Genomic DNA, 20,112 nt, shown 5'->3' with positions numbered 1-20,112 from the left:
TCATTTAATTGGCACAGAAAAGTAAAACATACGAGTCCGGAAACTAACCAAGAGAATACATCGCAATAACTTAGAAAGCCATGTGTCTCAAACTTAGACTTCAACTATGACTAAATTCCTCCCCTTTTTGAATGATCAAATAGCGGGTCATGTCATGTGTCATAGTATAAAAACTTGAAAAGAATAGTTAGATGGACAAAATATCGTATACCTCATATAAAAAGGGAACAAGCTTTTATCTTAACTAAGTTGGGATTGACAATATGAATCATTTTCATTCAAGCCCATACCAATTCATTACCGTATACAAAACAAAATTCGAAATAAACATTAAAACAAAATATGAGACATCTATATTTTCGACATGCATATCAATCTCTACTAGGACTAAAAAAACTCTTGGAAAGCCATGGACCTTAATTAAAGATATAAGAATGATATAGAAAAACTCAATTTTAGAACTGTGCAATGGCTGCTGACTTTGAGGGTGCTACAACCATTACAAGTCTAAAAGATGATCCGATCGCCCATTTCAATTTTCACCCAACAATTCAGCCTTACTGAATAGTTCCTCCTGAACAGGAACTTCTTTCAGTTGTTGTGATGAAACAACGTCAGCAATAGCTTTTAGAGCAGCGGTGGCCTGATCGTCATCCACGACTCTGTCTGCCTCAGAGGCAACTTCACTTTGCTCATCAGAGGCGTCATCGTCCAGCTTTGGAGGTGGAACAAAGAAAGGAATTTTGCCTCTTTGCCAATCATGGAGAATCATCTTGGCAGCAGTCTTATAGTCAGGTTCGCCTCCCTGGATAGCACAAACAAGATTATATCAATTATAGTCTATCACTAATCTGTGGACAACCATAAGCATTAAATAAAAGAAAAGTTTACACCCAGTTGAAGGATGTTAAGCACATTGCTGAATTGTAACCCAATTGGTCAAATATGTCAATCCCTAAACGTGTTGGTAACAAATATAGATTTTATCGTACATCCCCGTAGAATAAAGATATATGCAAGGTTGAGATTCCCTTGACCCAGTAACCCAAAATACTGACATCATGCAATTTCTTTTAACTGGTGCAACTATGGTGTCAACATCCACTTTTTTACAGACAGCTATCTCTAAAGAATACTGAAGCAACAAAGAGGATAATCTAACTCTGCCTTTCCGTCCCACGCCCCCCCTGTTCACAATTCTGGCAGTACGGTTCAAAGCAACATTATGATTTTTTTCTCATTTAGAAAATCGTTTCTCAACCTGAAAGCGCTACTTCACAATTAACACCTATCAGAGGCCAACTGAGTTCTCAATTATTTTGTCCAACAATAGCACAGAATAATTGCTACATAACTTTAATCTTGACTACCAAGTGTTCGTCTAGTGAGCTTCACTTAGTCCTACATGAACTAATGAACATCAAAAGAATCATTTTAAGTTATTGTCCTATATGAGCTGACAAACATCACAAAACATATCATACATGAGAGACAAAAGGTTAAATATCACAAAATATTATTATCAAGTTATAAATTTTCAATTTACCTTCAGAAGTTTGCCTGTTGACTTGCATAGCTGTTGAAGAAAGTCATTGTCGTCAACCCTGGAATATCACTAAAATCATTTAAGCAGAAGATAGATTCTAGATGTGGATTTTTTGGGGGTGTCAACACAAACTGCCGAAAACATACACGATTCTCATTTTCCTAGGTGAAATGATTGATCAGATGTACATATATATAATAGAACAAATGATGAAGCAGATACAACTACACTGTTTCCATTTCTATCTACGAGGAAGCAGGGTAAACAAACTAGAAGAACGTCCTGCTGAGTACTTAAGGAAATCTACAAATAAAATCAAATGATAAGAAAATTTACCAATTCTTTATCTTATAAGCTCTTTCAAGATGCTCCTTCTTAACGCGATTCAGCACTTCGCCAATGTGTTCAGAAGCATCAGGCAGGTTTGTCACTCGTACCTGGAGATAGAACCCCAAATTTTGAGGAAGTCAGTCAAAGAACCTAATGCTTACACCATAGAGGAAATAGACAAAGAAGATATTACATCAACTGAGAGTGGAGGCATAGGAATCTGTAATGAAGGGAAGATATCTTATACAACATGATGATAAATCTTTCAATTCTTTTATTAAGGTAATAGATGATAAATCTTTCTTTATTGATACTAGTACATCCCAGTTCATGGTGTATTACATATCCAACTGGAAACAGAATTATAGCACAACTCTTAGCAAGTTTGGACTAGAGTTCAGGCAGCTCAAAACTCCTCTCCCTCCTTAATAGCTCGAGCAGGACCTCTTTTGGAGCAATGTCATCTAAGTTCCAAAGTGGGGAAGACAGCATCCATACAACAGCATGACTGCAATTGATTTGGTTCTCATCTTCCCCTATCCAAATGTATTCATGACATCATAACTATATGAGATGATCCTTTGTATGCCAGTCTTAGAAGTGCTGTCCTAGTAGCCTAAATTAAAATTCATGACCAAATTTTTAATTCAAAAAATGCCAACAATAAGCGCAATCAGGAAAACTAAATAAAAGTACTTTAAAAAAATGAACACAGTAGGATATTTGATCTCAAATCCCTGTAAGAACACATCTCTGGTATTTTTCTCTATTGAGAACCATAAATTTTGCAAGCAAGATTATCTAGGCAACATCAGGCCACCTATGCCTTAAATCAACAAGAGAAACTAAAAGTAAAGCAATAGGTTAAAAAAAAGGGAAAAGGGTCAAATATGCTCCTGTCTAAATATACCCTCCATTTGTAGTTTAGCTCACTCATGCCCTCGCCGTCTACATTTTAGCGCATATATACCCCTTTCAGCGTTAGTTGGAAAATAACTAGCTCTTTTTCTTTCTTTTTTTATATTACACTTGGAATTGTCAAATCCTCATTTAATTGACACACGGCATTTATATTAAATACTAAATTCAACCATTTTAATATTTTAGAATATCCGACCCATGATCTTAAATCCGACCCAAAAAAATTCTTTTAACCCATTATCATCAAAAGCCCTAAATTGGGTCATTTCTTCCCCACCAAATCCTCCAATCCTCTTCATTTTTTATGGAGAAATGAAGAGGATTGGAGGATTTGGTGGAGAAGAAATGACCCAATTTAGGGCTTTTGAAGATAATGGGTTAAAGGGAATATTTTGGGTCGAATTTAAAATGATGGGTTGGATATTCTAAAATATTAAACTGGTTGCATTTATTATTTAATATAAATGTCATGTGTCAACTAAATGAGGATTTGGCAATTGCAAGTGTAATATAAAAATAAGAGCTAGTTATTTTCCAACAAAGCAACTAACGCTGGAAAGGGTATATATGTGCTAAAATGTAGACAGCGAGGGCGTGAGTGAGCTAAACTACAAACGGAGGGTATATCTAGACATTTTTGCAAAGTTCAGAGGCATATTTGACCCTTTTCCCTAAAAAAAAAAGAAACCAAGAATTATAGCTCGACTTTGACAAGTTACAAGCACAAGCCCAATAAAGTAAAGAAGAAGAAACATACCACGCCCTTCAAGACTATATCTGTTTCGGAGTCATGATTCTGATAGACTACACCAGGACAGTCAATCAAGAAGATCCTCTTTGTGAGTGTAATGTACTGCCACACTTTAGTCTCTCCTGGGATAGGAGCCACCTTGCAAACCTATTCCAAAGGAAAGGAGCAAAGGTTAGTTCCACTACCAAATCAAAATGTATGTGGTTGTCTGAGCATAGTACTCAAAGTGAGATTTCATTTCACAAGATTTGACTTTTTAGAAGCCAAGTACAGGTGACAAGAAAAAGCAACTGCCATCAAGTTCTAGAGCTGTATAAATATCTGATACTCGAGAATTTAGTCTGGATTCTGGAACATAAAGTTTACTCATCCAGCATGATCTTTTTAAAAGCAGCATCACTTGATAAGCTAAAATCAAATTTGGGAACAGCTTGAATGACAATCACAATTTATCACAATGAAGAATTATATCAGGCAAAGAATCAAATTAAGATAGAGCAAAAAGTGAAGTTACAAATTGTGCAATTTACCAATCATGTCTAACAAAGAAGTATGACGGAAAAAACGATTCTCAAGGAGACAAATTGCAAACTGTCTCAGTACAGAAATAAAAGAGCAAAGAAGATTACAATAGCCTGGAAAAGGTAGAAGAATATATGGAAAAACTTACATTCTTTGTGCGCAATGTATTAATAACTGATGACTTGCCAACATTGGGATAGCCTACAAAACCAACAGAGATTGCTTGCTTATCGCTCTTTAATCGAGCAAATTGTCTCAGCACTGACAAAAGAGAACCCTGAACACAGAAGAAAACAAAATAAGTAACATAAAAAAGTTACCCACAAGAGGCAAAAGCACATGGATGCACAATTAGCCATAATTTTACACACCACTATGGTGCTTGAGTGTATGTCTGTATTCAGAGGTGGGGCAAGACCAGAAATACTACAAGATACCTTTCCAAAGGACTTGGTGACACTCGCATGAAATGCCAAAGTTGGATATTCCTTGGAGAGCACTCTAAGCCATCCCTTTGTTGTCCAAGCAGGGACCAAATCACACTATATAGGCAGAAGAAATTATCAATTGGGACAAGTCCTGAAGTTAAAACTGACGCCCAAAAAAGAAGCAAATACGGCTTGAAGAGGGAGAGGCCGAAGGGGGAAACGGAAATATATAATTAAGAAAAACTGTCTATTATGTTGATAAAAATAGCAAACCTTATTAAGCAAAAGGACCATATGTTTATGCTTGCAATTTTCTTTCAAATGTTTCTCCAAATGGTAGCACCTTGTACCACAGGGGTCTCTGGCATCAAGAACCTGCAATCCAGGTTAACCACAGTAAGCTACGACTGCCAGCATTATCCCTTTCATCTAAAATATCCTATACTCTCCGCCTTAGTCAGACAGAGAAAACTACATCAGAACGTTACACTCTGGTTGTTGCCAGCATTATCCCTTTCATCTAAAATATCCCATCTATTATGTTGTTTTGAATAAGGTCAACAATTTTCTTAATACTGGGGAACTATCTTGTAATTAAGCAGCAGACCACGAAGTATAGAATCTACAACATAACACGATTCTCTAAGAACGACATTCAATCTTCTACACTAACTGGAACTTCATGGGTCCACCAAATAACCAACAAGGAAAAAATCAGTGCAGACAAGTTGAGCCTGGTACGATGTGGTTGTTTTACACTTGGCTACAAGTGAAATTTGCATTTTTCACCAGAAAAGCTTTTAGTTCGAAGAACATCAACGACAAATAACATCCTCCATTTTAGATATTAGAAATAACAGGAGTTTAAAGCCACGAAACAAACCTGAACAACGACATCAGAAGAGTCTATGACTTTGTAAAGCTCGCTCCAAATTCGTTTACTTTGTCCTTTCTCAAACATTGTGTGCCTGACAAGATCTCTGAATCCATCTACATTTTCATCCATGGAGGTGCTAGCACCATGTTTGTCTTCAAAATCATCTGCCAAAAATTCAAAACCAAGTTTTGTTGAAGTAAACAGCTACTTAAGTGCTTAAGCAAACAAAGAGCAACTTTTACATGAATTTTTAGCAGTGAGGAGATACTTCTCAATACATACCTTGAGACACATCAGCCTTCTTAGCTAGAGCTTCATAATCTAATGCCATAAGTTTGGGGCGTTTCCTCTTTGTTTTTGGTCCAAAGGCATCAACGAAAGGCTCATTGTCAAGAAGATGAACTTTTACTTGCTTTCATTAAAAGAGAAAAAGAGAACAAAATTAGCAAACAGAATCAAGCAAAAAGCAGCAAGATTTAGCCTCAATTTGCCAAGTTATACTAAAAACACAAGTCATACAAAAATGTGTGCGCATTAACAGTGAGCTGAGTTAGGAGATTCAGCTTGATTCAGCAGGAACAAAAGAACAAGTAGTTAAATGTTAAGGCCAAGGGAAAAGTACCCTCCATACCTTCTGATGATCATTTAAAAGGGACATTGGCAACTTCCTTTCTTTTAATATAACATTGTAGTTACTGGAAAGCCGAGTTTGGAGCTCTTCTCTAAAGAACTCCAGTTCCTTCTGGTTGACCACACGAGTATTACCTGTGAAGTCGGAAAATCAATTCCAGATTCAATTATTTTGAACATAGTTCAGCCACAATTTGTCCATACACAAAAGAAGCATTAACTGACCAGAGATGATATTTTTAACAGTAAAAATCCAAAATTTCAGCTGAATTTCAACAATAATACTCAATCTATAACGGTATTAACACTTCCCCCCTAAACCAGTGCCAATGCTACTACATTTCAGCAACCAAATTAAGTCATTTTGTTAAATTAATCTTCAGAAACACAAACTACAAGAACTACAGTACTAGTATGAATTTTTAAAACACGAGAGGGAATTGATTTTTATTTTTCTATTTGAAACATTTACTAGTGATGGCGCCTATCTTTGGCATGTACAAGTTTATGACTGAATGAAAAAACAAGTGAAGGGGACAAAGAAACAACATGTTTTGTGTAGTAAACTAGTAATATTATGATTATGACCTGCTATTTAATTGGTAGATATATATACTTCCCTTATACATCAATGTGCTCTCAACACCCACCACTGTCTATCAGTTTATGTCACTGATTATCTAAGCAATACATATTTTTCGAAAACTCAAATCCTTTTGTAACTTTTAATCTAATATTTTGAGGAGGAGATTCATTTCTTTAAGGCCGGATTAATTTAGTTTCAGGTTAGGAAGTCCTACTTTGAAGAGTGAAGCGTTCTATTCCGAATTTACATTGGTAAAAAGCTTTCTATACCAAGGGTGGCTCCATTCCTAGGACTTGAACTTGAGATACTTAACACCCAACTACAACATTTGCTGGTCATAAATTTCATACTAGTTACAACATTCTGTTTACCATATTAATAAGTTTGTACAAAAAATGCCTTGTCGTGTAAGGTGGAAAATGACATGACATAGATTTTTAAGCAGATCACATGGTCCTTTGGGAGAGCAATGAACTCAATAATTGGAGATCCTCACGAGCCTCTTTATCACCTATATCTGCCCCACTTCATCTGAAAATCCACATTCCTTCTTCAACTATTTGTCTCAAAAAGAGGATAAAAAGTTACATTTCTAGGGGAGATTTATGAGTTTTTCCCTGCACAAAGATTCAGGGCACTGCCCCCCTTCTTAGAATTAGAACCCATTGAGGGGGGCCTCGGCCCGGGAAGGTCACTCGGGAATGGGGAAACTTATGTGACACTTTCCCTCCCCACACCAAATCGTTTTTGGAAAAACGAAAACAAAAGAGGGGGAAACAATTGCCTTCGAAATCAGTTCAACTAGGATATAGGCATAGTGTATTTGACGATGAAATGAACAAAAGATCATAAAAAGAGGATATCCCTCAAGGGATAGAACTTAGGCATTGTATTTTCCATGTCAAGTCATTACAAACTTCAACTTGTCACAAGTAACTATAGTATACAAAAAATATAAAAATATAATCTCCAATCCGCAAATAGCTGGAGAACATTTTCTTTTCCTGCTATGTGAAATAAAATTCACAGTACAAATAGCAACTGAAAACCTAACTGTTAGCATTCTGCCTGAAATGCAGTAGTAAACTTCAAATATTTGAAGTCCAAAAAAGCTTATGATTTACAGTACAAGGAGATACATAATAGAGTACATGATCTAAGAAAAAACCAGTGCCAATGCTACTACATTTCAGCAGCCAAATTAAGTCATTTTGTTAAATTAATCTTCAGAAACACAAACTACAAGACGTACTACAAATTATCTTTGCTGGCAAGCAAAAGATTATATTTTGTAATTAGTTAGAACATAGAAGTGAAAAGTGTGAAACTTTTCGGAACATACCAAACCAACGACGATCTGGTTGTATCCTTGTTGATGGCAGTTCCTTTGATTGTAAGTCATGCTTTATTATGTGACCCTGAGGATTTCGCTTCGGCCTAGTATTGTACATCTTGAGCCGCCGCACAGTGGCGGCACTACGGCCATTTTTGGCTGCGCTAACATCCCTATTGCTGTCCAAGGAATGCTTTGGCTTTCCCGATACATTCACCGATCTTTCTTTCTTCTTCGCCATCTCCGTTTGATGTACGAAGAACAAACTTAGGGTCTCCGCCGGTTTGGAGTAGACACTCCACAAAGAAGAAGAGGCAGTAATGCCAAGTCGGCGATCTAGGGATCTTGACAGAGCTCGCTTATGAGCTAAAACCTAGGTTTTCAATGGGTAAAATTGTTGGTTTCGAAAATTACAGTTAAGTACTCTAACTTTAGCTTATTTATGCTTTTGGTATACTATGATTGAGTTTCACAAAATAGTACAATATATTTCCTCAAATCCTGCTTTTGGGATTATACTTTGTTTTTGTCTCAAGGTTAATATATTTGTTTAAGGGTGGTACAATTAGTACAAGTTTAATATTATTTTGATTAATGAATATAATTTATATTAGCTTTTTAATATCTTTTTCTAGAATAATAGCTATAATATTCATTTTTTGTCAAATAATAGTGAGCTGTTTTGATTGTTTTTCTTAAATAATTGAAGATAGCAAACCATAAATACGAATAAATATACTACTATAAAATGCTACTACATTTCAAAAACCAAATTAAGTTATTTTGTTAAATTAATCTTCAGAAACACAAACTACAAGACGTACTACAAATTATCTTTGTTGGGAAGAAAAAGATTATATTTTGTAATTAGTTAGAACATAGAAGTGAAAAGTGTGAAACTTTTTGGAACATACCAAACCAACGACGATCTGATTGTATCCTTGTTGATGGCAGTTCCTTTGATTGTAAGTCATGCTTTATTATGTGACCCTAAGGATTTCGCTTCAGCCTAATATTATACATCGCGAGCCGCCGCACAGTGGCGGCACTACGGTCATTTTTGGCTGCGCTAACATCCCTATTGCTGTCCAAGGAATGCTTTGGCTTTTCCAATAGATTCACCAATCTTTCTTTCCTCTTCGCCATCTCCGTTTGATGTATGAAGAACAAACTTAGGGTCTCGACCGGATTGGAGTAGACACTCCACAAAGAAGAAGAGGCAGTAATGCCAAGTCGGCGATCTAGGAGAGGTTCAGTGATTTTGTATAGTAAACTAGTAATAATATGATTATGACCTACTATTTAATTAGTAGATATATATACTTCTCTTATACATCAATGTGCTCTCAACACCCATCAGTTTATGTCACTGATTATCTAACCAATACATATTTTTCGAAAACTCAAATCCTTTTGTAACTTTTAATCTAATATTTTGAGGAGGTGATTCATTTTTTTAAGACCGGATTAATTTAGTTTCAGGTTAGGAAGTCTTACTGTGAAGAGTGAAGCGTTCTATTCCGAATTTACATTGGTAAAAAGCTTTCTATACCAAGGGTGGCTCCATTCCTAGTACTTGAACTTGTGGACTCCCCAATGCAAGCACTTCATACTGAAAATATCAAAGATTTTTTTCCGTGTTTCAGAATACGGTTAACCAACATGTTAACTAATCGATTACGATAAATTGGATCGGATTTTTTTTTTCCTGCAGTTGTTAAGAAAAAAGTCAATTACGTTCGAGCTTTTTGTCAACTGAAAGTCTCTCTACGACTGAAGAATGGGCGTGTTCTTGGGCCATCATAGAAACATAGATAGGGTCGACGACGGAACGAAGAACGAAACTTTACGACCCGTCTTAAAAAATAATCGCAAAAATCCAAACATTTATTTATCCAGCCAGATACTTAACACGCAACTACAACATTTGCTGGTCATAAATTTCATACTAGTTACAACATTCCGTTTACCATATTAATAAGTTTGTACAAAAAATGTCTTTGTCGTATAACGTGGAAAATGACATGACATAGATTTTTAAGCAGATCACATAGTCCTTTGGGAGAGCAATGAACTCAATAATTGGAGATCCTCACGAGCCTCTTTATCACCTATATCTGCCCCACTTCATCTGAAAATCCACATTCCTTCTTCAACTATTTGTCTCAAAAAGAGGATAAAAAGTTACATTTCTAGGGAAGATTTATGAGTTTTTCCCTGCACAAATTGCCTTCGAAATCAGTTCAACTAGGATATAGGCATAGTGTATTTGACGATGAAATGAACAAAAGATCATAAAAAGAGGATATCCCTCAAGGGATAGAACTTAGGCATTGTATTTTCCATGTCAAGTCATTACAAACTTCAACTTGTCACAAGTAACTATAGTATACAAAAAATATAAAAATATAATCTCCAATCCGCAAATAGCTGGAGAACATTTTCTTTTCCTTCTATGTGAAATAAAATTCACAGTACAAATAGCAACTGAAAACCTAACTGTTAGCATTCTGCCTGAAATGCAGTAGTAAACTTCAAATATTTGAAGTCCAAAAAAGCTTATGATTTACAGGACAAGGAGATACATAATAGAGTACATGATCAAGAACGTCAAATCTACTGAAGGGCAGCCCCGTGCATGAAGTGGGTGTGATGGAAGCATATTACCCCGATGGAAGGGTCAATGGCTGGTGATCAGATCTACAGAGTATGCTGGTGATAAATTAGGCATAAAGAGCAGCAACTTTTTGAGCTAACCATCAACGTCCTCGCTTTGCTCTTTAATTGGCTCTTCCTATCAGAACATTACGAATAATGTGTCAACCTTTTAGATCAATAAAATGACAAAAAAATGCAGGAACAATGGCCTTTTGGTTTTAAGCAAGGATATTTGCAGGCGTTCTATTGAGTCGTCATTATTGGAACGAGCATCACCTTTTTCCTTTTATTCCTTTTACAATGAAAACAATTCTTCATGGTTGACTGACTGAATGTCATTATATTCAACAAATAGTATAGAAGCAGTCACCAAAAAGTAAGCGAGAGAAAAGGGATAAAAGATACCTCTGTATTTCTTCTTTTAACTACCACGCACTTTGAAGCACTGATACTAGCACTCTTCAGCAAGCTACGAGCACTATAATTTGCTTTGTTTGGTCCATTTTGTACATTAGCATCTGAGTTCTCTGATCCCTCAGACTGCCCTGGTGGGCTGTCTAGAGTCGAAGCAACAGATGCTGAAGTTCGTTTTTCAAAATCAATGTTTTGGGAAGAGGCTTCATCTTTTGGTGCAGGAACTCGCTCTCTAAGATGAGAGTATTCGAAAAGAGACCAAGTTAGTACCTTGACTAAAGTTGTATGCGTATAACCACAAAATCAGATTTGCTAAAGCACTTGCTATACACTCAAAATTAACCTTGTTCAGGGAACACACACAGCTTTTAAAGTAAATCGCATCAACCTACAACACTTTCTGTTTAGAACCAATCGTTTATTAAATAAGTGCACAAAAATAAGGCCTGCTTAAATCGGACGAGTATTCAAATGTCCATATTTTCTCCAGAAAAATGACTTCTAATTTAGAAGAACAACCTTTACCACCCAGAGAAAAAGAACAGTATAGAGTTCACACCTAGGCAAGGAAGCATGCTGCCTCTGAAGTGGAGTGCTTCGTTCACCTTTACCATAATGCTCCTCAAGATGTGCAAATTGTCGCTTGAACCGATCCACACCACTAAATTGACACAAAAGAAAGACCATCAATTGACAATCAAAAAGTATTTCTCAAAGAGTCTTACAAAATATTTAGTGCAATATGTACACATAGTAGAAGCAGATACATACATATACACAACACACAAACACAACATATATATTGTGAATTAGCTGGCGCAGGCCTTGAAGGAAAGAAAATTCTTTTGTATATTATCTTGAGGTTTCTTCCATTTTGAAAAGAGTTGTCAATGCCCTCCAAGGATACATTATAGTTTTTGACCACTGGAAGAAACCAAAAGACAAGCAGTTCTTTTTTCTAACTAAACTAAATAATCAGCTTTTAATGCAAGGAAATGAGGCAGAAAAAAGTTACTGTATTAGAAAAGAACATAAATTATGTGGAGCAAGATTTAGGTGGCTCCTAACCTTGGGTACATAAACCCACTAGTCTGATCTCCGCCACGAAGATACTCCTGAAGCATCTGAGGATGATATTCTAAAATCTGTTTGCACAGAACAAGTTTAGAAATTAATCAGTTACTTCGTTCCATGTAAAAGGGAGCCACCAAAATGGAGAAAACTGTACCTCCCGATAAATGAGTTCTCTAACATCTTCTTTTGCCAACTTTCTCCTCTCAAATTCAAACTCAAGCTTTGATATTGGGTGAGTAGACGGTTCACGGTCCACATTCGACAAATTACGGAAATAAGGATCAGCCAACGCCTTGAAAACAAAATCACAAATGCATGAGATGAAGTCTTGTCACATTATCAGAGTCAAGATTTTCTTTGGTAGATAAAACAATATGAAAATTTCTTCAGTTTACTTTATTACCTCCTCTGCAGATGGTCGATCTTTAGGGTCAAATGCAAGCATGCGTTCAAGTAGGCGCAAAGCCAAAGGATCAGCGAACGGAAATTTTTGTGAATATGGAACCGGTGGTTTTTTCCGCATGTTACTGAGGTATCGTCTTGCCTTTTCATTTCTAATCTGCCAGTTCAGTAGAATTTCTTTAGTAAAACAGGAAAAACTAGAGTGGGACGTAAAACGTGATTTACTGAGACCTCTCAGCCACTACTCCTTTTGTCTTAACCTTTGTTCTCTGATGTTCTTACTAGCAAGTAACAAAGACATCTTATTATCCAAATGATGCTAATCCGATTGAACATTAACAGAGAAAGAGAAGTATGTAATGAGAGAATTAACCTTTGCAACGGTTTCAGGAGGAGGTGTTCCTAGCAAATCAGTCATAAGGTCTAATTGATGCACTACATTCTTTCCAGGAAATAATGGTTTTCCAGTGAGCATTTCTGCAAATATGCATCCTATGCTCCAAATATCAATAGCAGGAGTGTACTGCAAATAGAGAACTCTCAGTGATAGTACATGTAACATCATAAGTAAATCAATCTATACAGATATGTCAAGAACACAAGTAAACTCTCAACATATATTATATGATATAGTTGCTTCACAGTGAAATCATGTCATCAAATTTAACGGTTTAGACATCATTGTACTGGAAAGAAACGCCTCGTTTCTTTTTGTTCTCAAGTAACAAACCCTTGATTTTGAAATAGTGGGAAAACAAAATCCACATCATTTTTCAAGTGTATAAAGCAAAAGAGCACTTCCCAGATTATCAAAACTTTTTAAGACACTGCGATCACCGAAAATACATTTGCATACTCGGAACATTAACGGTCTTAGGCTAAATGTTCCCACACATAAAGGAATAAAATATTTCTTGCGCTAGAAACTGGGAAACCCCCTCAAAACACTGCCCTAACTATCTGTTTTGCAAGCAGGTTCTGTTCCAAGAGATTTTTCTCTGCCCCCACAATAAAAAAGATATATATGTTTGTATTCTAACATTGAAACCTGACATATTTACAACCACCAGCCCGAATATGTTCATTTGCTGTTGCGGGACCTTTGAAGAGAGAAAGCTGCACAGCATGTTCACATCACAAAGTTACTGAGTATTGAACTAGATTGAGAGATTGATGCTCATGACAGTCCTTTTACTTTCATTGATTACTTGAGATGAACTAGTAACCCTCCCACTTTCTCATAACTGCAAGTTGAATGTCTAGGTACTGGGATACTGTAAACAAGGAACTCTCATCTTTCATCCAATTTAAAGCATAAATCTACTATTAAGCTCTTGAAGCCAAATTGTCGGCCAGCGGTGATTACTTTTTCCAACAATAAGCTCCCCACCAATCCAATTGCCTTCCACTTCTAATGAAACTATGACTCCATACAGATAGAACTTGAATACAACAAACAATTTAAATCCTCAACTTGAACATTCTCCCAGCCAAATGAAGTACCGAATAGGGAGAACAAGTGACGTTATCAATCTCACAATAGTGTGGTTTTTACATCTTGTCAAGATCGATCTTTTTGTGTACCTAGACATGCTTCCTCTCCCTCTCAAGCCACCAACCTCTAAGTATTTGAAATCAAGTGATCCATCACCTGATCATGAACCTTGTAATCAAACAATACTAGTTTGCGAGTAAATTCTGAAGAAGGCTGATAAGTCAATAAACGCCCAGCAGACACTTATACGAAAACAGATTATGACATCATTCTGTATCAGCCACAAAACTATGTAAATGAAAATATTGTTCAATCTATAATTGTTCCAGTATTCTCTCAAGACAGAAACAGAGTGACATACAACCAAGAAATTCTCAGACAAAACCAATACAGGAGAAAAGAGAGTATAAAGAGTATCATTGACCACAATGCATTATACTTATGCGTAACATAAGTGCCGTTGCAGTAATTGCATGTTTGGAGACTGGAATTAACAATTAAACTGTGGATGTCAATGATAAAGCTAAGTTACCTTAGAGAAAAAAGAGCCACATAGCTCAGGAGCACGATACCATCGGGTAGCAACATAGTCCTTAAATACATCAACCCACAAGTATATCAGAAATCACTCGCAAATTTGAGTACAAAAGAAACGAGAAAAGAGAAGTCCTGTAGAGATCAAACATACAGTCCAGAAAATAGCTGACGGTGTGTCATTAAATGATACACGAGCAAGCCCAAAGTCACAAATCTTCAATTTACAGTCAGCGTTAGCAAGGATATTCTTCGGCTTTAAATCTCGATGGAAAACGTTTGCTGTTAAGAGGTCCCGAGGAAAAGTTAGCTTCTCCATTATATAGAGATGTCAAAGAGAAGGTTTTAACTTGTATAAAAAACAAACCAGTGTGAATATATTTTAATCCACGCATAAGCTGGTATAGGAAAAACTGATAATGCTCAGGTGTAAGATCATCATTGGCCTTAATAACCTGGTGAAGGTCAGACTCCATCAATTCAAAGACGACATAAATATCTTTAAACTCTCGCCGAGAAGGGGGTAACATTATGTGCTTTATTTCTACGATATCAGGATGGCGTAGTAGCCGAAGAAGCTTGATTTCTCTTAAAATTCTAGTGGCATCAGAGACATGCTCAAACACGTCATTAATCTTCTTGATAGCAACTCTTTCTCCAGTTTTGGTATCAACAGCAGAGGCCACAACCCCATAGCTACCCTTGCCAATAACTTCCTGAATTTGGTATCTGCTTGCTTCTCCATATTCTGTGAAGAACTCTGCCTCCTGTGAGTTCTGAATAACAATATCCAAGTCAAAACAAATACATAATTGATATCTGCAGTATGAAACGGCTGCATCTTCCCCTCTCCCTACCCATGTAAGTCTACATAGAGATTAAAAGATTACAAGGCACTAATATGCGATGGAACAGTACTCTGCAAAATATTACTCGTATTGTATTTATCTAAGGCCACTTTATGTGCTAGGAAATAAATATACAATATAGAAAGAACAATATACACCACAGAACTGATGCTGAGAACATAAACCTCATATAAGCAAAACAAATCCGGTTGGTCTCTAGAAAAAATCTAACAGATCCAAGTCTTTAAAACACTGGCCATTGGTAGCAAGAACTCATTTTTCCAACAACAACAACATATGACATACCCGGTGTAATCCCACTTGTCTAGGGAGGGTAGAGTATGCGCACACCTTACGCCTAACTCTTAAAGATAGAAAGGTGGTTTCCAATAGAAACTCAGCTTAAATAAAGCTTTTCCAAATAGTCTGAAAAAAGAACTCATTTTTCTCTGAGATTTAATTTGAAAGATAGCAAAGACTATAATTTAACACAGACACAGACATCCAAATGAGTAAAGTTGTAAGCTTTACATTCCCTCATCCTTTTTAGGGATATTTTCTACAGATATCAACCAAATTCTCAACTGGGAAACGAATATGTTTACACATACATGAAAAACAGACATCAACAAGATCATTCTGCATCAGCTTGAGCAGTAAAATGACGGCTAAACTTAATCAACTCCATGCAACATCAAAAAGCAAAAAAAAGAAGCAGCAAAAAATCAATAAAGAGGATGCAAAAATGAGACCTTTTCGTGAGGATCCATTGGATAAGAAGCAGATGAAAAAGGGAAATCAACCCTTTTGGGAACTCTTATAAGCTTAAGACCCGAAATGCCAAAGTCTTCAATAATCGTACGTCCTTCTTCTTCTTCTTCTTGGTATTGTGAGTCAAAAATCTTGATGGGTTTTTCAAGATTATTCAAGATCGGTTCTGCATTGCTATGAACATTAGTAGTAATAGTAGTAGTAGTACTGGAACGACGATGAAACAAACGACGAACTCCGTCCACAAATGTACTACCACCCCCCATATACTACTACTACCTCTTCTCTTTTTTTTTCTTTTTTTTTTTGAGTTCCCCTAATCTGTCGTGTTGATTCTTGATTTCCCACCACAAGATCTCAGCATTCCACGCTAATATGTCTTTTTCTCTCTCTTGCCACCACAAGGTACAGCGGTTTCTTCCGAAATTCTTGGTGTTGTGCAAAGATAGTGGGGGAGGAGACAGCGTAGTAGTAAACAAAGGAAAGAGTAAAAAAAGGCTAGGTATTATATATATATTTTTTTTAATTCGATATTCCGGACCTATTGAAATTTGACTAAATTAGAATTCAAATCGGAAAGTCCTACGTACAGGGGAAATTCACTTTATCACAATTCTTGTTGGTGTAACTTTATATATCTCGCCAGAAATATTGTGATATTTAAATATATATGAAAAAATTGAAATTAAAGAGTTAGTTAAATTTATTTATTTTCTTAAATAGACTAAAAATTTAAAAGTCACATAAAAAATAGTTGCTTAATTGAAAATGGTACATAAGTTTGACTAGTAATTATTGTATTTAAGATTAAGATTTAAGAGGTGTGTACATAATACGCATATAATATTAATATTTTTTCTATCTCAGCGTGATTTTGATCGATCAGGGTTTTTTTACCGATTGAAACTTTTTTTATATGTCGTTTAAATATTTTAAGTTGTTAATTATTGTGATTCATAATTTCTTTTCATAATTTTAAAATATATAAAAAAAAAAGTTTAAAGCTTCTATGTTTAAATTAACGGTTAAAGTTTAGACGTTTGAATCTCAAAATTTTAACTATATCACATAAATTAAAATAAAGAGAATATGTTACTAATAAATATTTCTCCTTAGGTTCCCAAATCCGATCATTAAACATTGATAATAACATAGTCATGTCATGGCACATTCTCTAGTTCATGTTACTTACATATTGATTAATGTCACATTTTTTAATCATGATTAATTAAGCACGATGTTGTTTAGTTTATCCACTTGTCTATATAAAATTAAAATATACGAGTGTCAAGTGTCAATCATTTGCAAACATAGCTCATTTTATAGCTAACATAATAGTTTGTGAACTATGCATTATGTTTTCTGCCTGGCAATATAATGTCAAAACAAAAGTCGAAATCCATTACTCTTCGTCCTAATTTATGTGACAGTCTTCTCTTTATAAATTTTCCTAAAAAGTTAAATAATGTGTGCTTAGATTTGTTGAAACTAAAATGTAAGGTTATATTGCTGTACTTTTTTTCTCTCTTTCCTTTTCTAGCATGGGCCCTTTCTTGGACCTATACCACAATGGCAATATTTGAAGCCCAAAAGATCCGTTTGAACTTGTTCACACGTAAAGTTTAATGGGTCACTTGCACAAATGTCCTATTTTGAGGTGATCTTTAATTTTGTCCTACAATCATTTAAGTAAAAGATAAAGGAAAATGGCTGAAAATACTCTTGACATAGAAATGGCAAATAGTTGTTCGTTGGCCATTAGTTTATATTTTCATATCATAATATACCAACATGTTATGTTTTATAATGCATATCACGTTATGTCGTATTGCATAATTTAATTCTTATAGAACTTATGTTGTAATATGTAAAAGATCAATTTCAGAATTCATGAGTTGTGTGGTAAGAAACATAACTTAATTCCTACACAACTTATATCGCAAGAAGAAAAAATTCTCTAAACTTATGTCAAGCGAATTAGGTCAGCAATACTACACAACTTATGTCGCATAACTTCATTCCCACAAAACTTATGTCGAGCATGCAAATTAGAGCTCTAAATTTATGTCAAATTAATTAGGTCATGAGTAAGAGTACTTTGATCCACAAATGTTCACTAAATGAGCGACAGAGACAAAATTTAAAGACCATCATATTTAAGAACAAAAAATAAAAATCACCTCAAACAGGACCAATCAGTGCAAACACTTCAAAATTAATATGAAATTCATATCAAGATAGAAATTTAAATAGTATAACTATATTCCCAACCATGAGATATATATTCCGTTTGTTTTAATTTGTTTGACTTACTTTCTTTTTAAAATCGGTTAAAAATAATGACTTTTTCCCTTTTTAACAATTCTTTATTTCCAATTTTCCACATGATATGTTTAATACCACAAGATGAAAATAACATGTTAGTATTTTTAAGATCACAAGATTCAAAATTTTTCTCTATTTTCTTAAATTTCATGCCAAATTAAAATAGGTCAAACAAATTTAAACTGAGGAAGTATTAAGATCTGTTGTTTCACCATGAACGATTTCTTATTCCTTAAAACGGTATATATGTATATTCAATCTTCTCATTCTTGAGTGCATCTCTCTTTTGGAATATTGGGGTGCATCTTCATCTCAATACCTTATTTCCTTTTTTTTTAGAGGGTCACCATAACTTTACTTTTGCCTTTTGGGAACCAAACATTTCCTTGTATACAATTATTTCCCTCTCTAATATTCTCTCTTTAATTTGTTTCAGTCGCACCATGCATGAATCTTATCTCCTCAAAAATATGATACACCTTCCAACAATATAATGTTCCATCACCACGAATGCTTATCTTTAAGTATATATTATATTATTACATGAGGAGATTAATAATATCCTTTAATTTCTAGTAGATATGAGAACTCAACACTTTTAGTATATCTGGAATTGAACTCCTGGAGCGTGAACAATATAAGATGGGGTCCAATCAAATAAATTATGAATTGAAATGAGTTTGACTTTAATATCATGATAAAGAAACTAACCACGTAAATCTAACTCATCATAAAAGATTAACTCAGTAAATGAGATTTAATCAATATAGTATGAAGATGAATAATTCTCTTTCCTAATTAGTATGGGAACTCAATGAATCTTAATTATGTCATTACATTTATGTGATTATAAATTTTTTAATCTTAAGCATATTATAACATTTTTGTCGTTAAAGATAAAATAGAAAAGTCAAACTAAATTATTTTTAAATTTAAAAAGTTATCAAAAAACCTTTTGGAATAAACAATAAAATGAAAATGTCGTCGCATGGACTTAAATGGATGAAGTAGGTAACTGTGTCCCAATTGACACAAACTTCAGCCGTCCAAATAATAGGTCCTAAAGTGTAATTTAATACTTCACGAGGAAACAATTATTATGTTTGAATTTGGGTTGTTCATTCGTTGTAATTTCGAGTTCGAATTTTAAATATAAATTATTTTTAAAAAGTATTTTTTTATTATATGTATAATAAATTTTTTCGATAAGAATAAATAAAAAGATGTATAAATATATGTGATGAATCATATCTTTAATTCTATCTCCCTAGGTTAATAAGAACAAGACTTATTTATTCTTTTTTCAATAATAATAATAAAAATTAATCGCATGTGTGTTGTCTAGTCGTATTTCAATATGAGTATCAGACACTATAATGCGCATGAGAACCATAAAAAAAAATAAAAGACATCAAAGGTGTAGTCTGGTGAATTCAATCGCGAATCAGTAGGAGATTTATGCTATAAAATATGATTTTTTCACTGAATTAATTGACCACTAGAAAAAATGTATGGAACTGTAAGAATAATCACTGAATATTTTTCTTCGGTGATTGATTCTTTTTAATCATTGGATTAAAGGTTCTTACAAGTATAGTAGGATTATAGAAGGAAAAGAGAGTATCAGACTCTGGTTGTTATCCAGATAAGGCACTTTTTTCCTCATA

General features: G+C 34.8%; 2 protein-coding genes across 2 annotated transcripts; both read right to left on the bottom strand.

Moving 5' to 3' along the window:
• Window positions 1–233: 233 nt before the first annotated feature.
• Window positions 234–8,301, bottom strand: LOC129898655 (nuclear/nucleolar GTPase 2-like). The gene is made up of 11 exons (XM_055973280.1): window positions 7,934–8,301; window positions 6,007–6,140; window positions 5,658–5,787; window positions 5,382–5,539; window positions 4,772–4,873; window positions 4,508–4,612; window positions 4,219–4,347; window positions 3,555–3,695; window positions 1,883–1,983; window positions 1,547–1,604; window positions 234–805 (listed from the first exon to the last, which is right to left on the bottom strand). The coding sequence occupies exons 1-11, from the start codon at window positions 8,163–8,165 to the stop codon at window positions 533–535; spliced, it is 1,563 nt and encodes a 520-aa protein (XP_055829255.1). The 5' UTR covers window positions 8,166–8,301; the 3' UTR covers window positions 234–532.
• A 1,935-nt stretch (window positions 8,302–10,236) lies between these two features.
• On the bottom strand, window positions 10,237–16,599 carry LOC129901119 (mitogen-activated protein kinase 9-like). Its single transcript, XM_055976239.1, has 11 exons — window positions 16,102–16,599; window positions 14,869–15,277; window positions 14,656–14,783; window positions 14,500–14,559; window positions 12,846–12,995; window positions 12,474–12,629; window positions 12,225–12,362; window positions 12,065–12,141; window positions 11,556–11,657; window positions 10,988–11,228; window positions 10,237–10,718 (listed from the first exon to the last, which is right to left on the bottom strand). The coding sequence occupies exons 1-11, from the start codon at window positions 16,384–16,386 to the stop codon at window positions 10,677–10,679; spliced, it is 1,788 nt and encodes a 595-aa protein (XP_055832214.1). The 5' UTR covers window positions 16,387–16,599; the 3' UTR covers window positions 10,237–10,676.
• Between the last annotated feature and the right edge of the window lie 3,513 nt (window positions 16,600–20,112).

The sequence above is a fragment of the Solanum dulcamara genome, chromosome 8, assembly GCF_947179165.1.
Source record: "Solanum dulcamara chromosome 8, daSolDulc1.2, whole genome shotgun sequence".
Classification (NCBI taxonomy): domain Eukaryota; kingdom Viridiplantae; phylum Streptophyta; class Magnoliopsida; order Solanales; family Solanaceae; genus Solanum; species Solanum dulcamara.
This window is presented reverse-complemented; position numbering and strand designations above follow the sequence as displayed.